Source organism: Protobothrops mucrosquamatus, unplaced genomic scaffold (genome assembly GCF_001527695.2).
Source record: "Protobothrops mucrosquamatus isolate PMUCROS unplaced genomic scaffold, P.Mucros_1.0 scaffold1121, whole genome shotgun sequence".
Taxonomy (NCBI): Eukaryota; Metazoa; Chordata; class Lepidosauria; order Squamata; family Viperidae; genus Protobothrops; species Protobothrops mucrosquamatus.
Window position 1 is genome coordinate 343559 of NW_015387339.1, and position 4237 is coordinate 347795.

The 4237-nt window shown below is 41.7% G+C and overlaps 1 protein-coding gene across 1 annotated transcript in view; it reads right to left on the minus strand.

Annotated features, from left to right (window-relative positions):
- Nucleotides 1–3844, minus strand: part of PCDH15 (protocadherin related 15) — a gene marked incomplete at its 3' end in the record, with an annotated part of 345211 nt that extends 341367 nt beyond the window's left edge. Inside the window, exon 1 of the mRNA XM_015820330.2 lies at nt 3737–3844. Within this exon, the coding sequence (XP_015675816.2) occupies nt 3737–3844 (108 nt within the window). The remainder of the gene's footprint in view (nt 1–3736) is intronic.
- Between the last annotated feature and the right edge of the window lie 393 nt (nt 3845–4237).

Here is a 4237-nt window from a genome sequence, read left to right on the forward strand (position 1 = left end):
TTAGGAGTAGGAGCTGGAGGGAGAACGAGAGGAGCAGTTGCTTACAAAGATCCTCATGATGTTACCTAAAAAGTGTCCTACACTGCAATACAGTCCTCACCACAATGCTCAGAATTAGCTGCTGCTATCTTGGCTTTTCACACCTTTTCTCAACATCCTTTTAACTTACTCTCTGACTCTCATTATGTGTGCCAACTTAATTTTAATCTTCCAGGTGCTTACATCACACCCAGGATTGACCCCAATTTTATGATTTTGTTTTTCCTTTGACAGCAGCTGCTACAAGATATTTTATTTTTCATATGCGCAGTCATTTTTCCCTTCCTGGGCCTATTTTTTTAATGTTTTCTTAAACCCCGTATTTTTGCCACTAATCAACTATGGCAAATGGATGTTACCCATATTCTTTTTTTTTTGGCTTCCTGGAAATGTGTTAATTGATCTATTGATACCTATTCAGGAACAATTTGGGCCACGCCTCCCGGGAGAAACAGCTGCACATGTTGTTTCTCATCATTTTGTTTTGGCCATTACAGCCTTGGGTAAGCCCTTTTACCTGATAATGGGCCAGCCTATTTTTCAGTGGCCTTTTTACAATTTTGTACAACTTGGAATATTGTTTTTACTCATGGATTTCCCTATAATTCCATGGGTCAAGCCATCATGGAATGTGCTAATTGGTCCTTTAAGAACTGTCTTCACAAACAAATAAAAAGGACGGATCTAGAATACCCAATTTGTCATGGGTAACACAACAACAAAAACATTACACCAATTGAATATTTCCATTCAAAATTCGACCACTTATCAGAGACACTTTCAACAGAAAACAAGCCTGCCTCCGCCACTAGTATATTATTGGGCATTATCAGACAAAGCATGGTTGGGACCGGTCCCTCTGATCACTTAGGGGCGAGACTACGCTACTGTGCTTGCTCCTCCCAGAAATGGCCAAGGTGACTCTACAGATAGCACAGCGACCAATCCAATCCCGACATGCCAGTCGGCCAGTGACATGGGGAGATGTAAAGAACTTGAACACCAAAGCACAGGCAGTGTGACAACAGCAACAAGTAGAACAAATCTCCAGAGAACCTTGTGCTACCATTTTTGCGGTTAACTGCAAATTCCTTAGCCATCATTTGTTTGTGTCTGATCATTAACATCTGCCCTTTGACAACAGCAACTGTCATCCCACCGCTGCCACCAATCATTCGAGCAACAAATGAAGCAAAATCTATGGCTAACATCACACAAAATAATGTATTTTGCTTATCTGAAATGTATGACATGAACAAGTTGCTTTTTATATGTTTAATCTGTTTGTACCCCTTCTGCAGTAATTCAAAACTTCACTGGCTTGAATAGAATTTTATTTAATGGGAACTTTAACTATAAAGCTATATCTAGATGGAGAGTTACTGCTTATTATCCACCCTCTGACGCTATTGCTTGGCACACCCCGGTGGTAGCTATCCCTGCAAATATAATATGTGGCACTAACTATGTCTTTAGTGGGTGTGTCAGGATTTGCTATTCATGCCCACCTCAACATTAATGCTATTTCTTCAGCTATGTCAGCAATTAACCATTTTAGCTATGAAACATTTAGCCAAAGAAAGCGCTCGCTCACGCACATATATTATGCAAAATCGTTTAGCTTTAGATTATTTGTTAGCAAAAGAAGGAGGTGTATGTGGGAAATTTAATCTTACAAATTGTTGTATTGATAGAATGGTAAAAATTGCTCACGTTCCTGTCCAAACTTGGAACGGCTTTGATTTTCATGAAATGTTTGGTTCTTGGTTCCCCAAACTTCCTGGACTCCAAGCTATTGTAGCTTTAATTGGACTGATTGCTTTAGGCTGTATAATAATACCTTGTGTTTTACCCATCTTTGTAAAAATCATGTCAAAAAGTTTATCTTTGTTAGCGGAAAAACGTGCAACAGCTCAAGTAATGGCTTTATGGCAACGCTTTGATCCAGTAAGATATCATCTTTAACTATGGAAGCTGACCATGATGACATCAATACAGGAGACAGACTGTCCCATCCTGAGTTATCAACTGAAGGACAAAATAATACATTTAAAGCCAACCCATTTATCGAACTGACCAATGAATCAGAAGATAAAGATGACTTGGCAAACTTTAGTCTGCATAGTACCAGCAAGTATGAAATGCAACCAAAAAACTTTTGGGATTAAGCTTAAAAAACAAAAAAGGAGGAGATGTTGGAATATAGCATAAGTCACTCCATTTTGTAAACTTCAATATGCTTAATCACACAACCCTTTATGCCTACGTGTTAGGTTGCAATCTGCAACTGCATACGCGTAAGGTAGTGAAGGACAGAGAACAAAGGGACATGTCAAGAAAGCTGTTTATGCAAGTTGTAATATTGTCACTTCCTGATAAGACCTTCCAATATNAACAATGGCAACTTTTACTGTGAACTGTTAGTCGTATAAGCCATGTATTAGATAAGATACATTTTGTAAAACTTTCACTGTCTCTAACCTCCTAAACTCCCCCTGCTTGTAACCTTTTTGCAACCTCCTGCTTGTATTGGCTGAAATTTGCTTTGTTATGATTGCTAATAAAAGAGGTCCCCAGAGACTGTTCTGGGCTTGATCTCATCCCGAGGAAACCTGGTGTGGTGTCTTCATATCACAACTCATGACTCGGCCCCCGGACGAGGTCTGAAACCAAGCCGGGAGACTCAGGTCCCGGTTTCCCACAAATGCTGAGAAGGAGCTAAGAATTTGAGAAATATATAGTAACTCAGAACGCAGGAGAAAATATGTTTAACTTAGTCAATGCTTCTACACTACAGGTAGTCCTTGACTGACAACTATTCATTTAGTCACTGATTGAAGTTACAACGGCATTAAAAATAAAAGCGATTTATGACAATTTTTCACATGATCATGGTCATGTAATCAAAATTTGTACACGTGGCACTGGCATGTATTTATGACAGTTGCAGTTTCCCAGTTCTGTGATCCCCTTTTGCGACCTTTTGACAAGCAAAATCAATGGGGAAGCCAGTGCCAACTCTGTTAGTAACTTAACAACTGTAGTGATTCACTTAACACCTGTGACAAGAAAGCTCGTAAAATAGCGCTTATCTACCCAAATAGTCTAAAACAACTTAACCACTTAACAACTGCATTGCTTAGCAATGGAAATTTTGGGCTCAATTGTAGTTGTGAGTCAAGGACTACCTGTATATGACTATTCGCAGTGAAACACATATTTTGTTATGACCTGCCTTGGAGGGTAAGGAGTCCAAAAGTCCATTTGTTAAAATAATGTAGAAATGCACCTAATACTTTTATCAAGGACTGATCTATTCTTTAGAATTGTCAAATAATATTAAGCTTGGAATGCAGATTATACTGAGCCGATGCCTCTGGCCAAGTAAGGAAATTGTAAGGACCCACTTCAATCCCACATCTTAAGAAAGCAGAACTCTTGGAAATGGTTTCCTCCTTTTATTAAAAGTAGTGGCTAGGGTAGCTGGCACCCCCCCTGCTATGAACCCATCTAACTGGCCAAATGAGATTGGTTGTTTCAGCCTCCTCACTGGGATTCCCATGTTCCCTACTAGCATCAGGCTAATGAGGCAGCGGGTGCAGCCAGAGTCTATTAAGGCTTTCACTTTGACAACTTTGGTCATGGAGGGGGCTAATATAGTCACTGTCTTGAGGATGGGTGTGATGGGTCCACTTACCAGGGGTTTGCCCTCCAAGCTGTCGTCCGAGGTGTCCACTGCCCCTGCGGTGTAGGCCGGAGTTCCCTCCCCACACTTGGCAGGGGGTGGGGACTCCACAGCCTTCATCGCCCTCTTGGCTTGGCTGGGGACTTCCCTGATTTCCTGGCTGATGATCGGTCTGGGTTGCACTGAGGGGCTTTTGAATGGCATTCTACGGCACGATGCTCCTCTCTCCCACATTTGAAACAGCCCGTTGACTTCTTGGCTGTAGCCGGTGGTTTCACTGGCTCGCCATTGGCTCAGGAGGTGAGTGGCCCCATGGTTTTCCTTGGAGGTGCCTCTTCAGTAGGTCAATCTCTGCTTCCTCCACCAGGACGTACCATTCATCGAGTTGGCGTGGGTCTCCTCGAGGCAGGCAAGCATCATACAGGTCGTAGTTTAGGCCATCTTTGAAATGGTTAAGGAGGATGTCTTCTGGCCAGTTCAGCTTGTTGGCGATGGCCCGGAATTCTTGTGTAT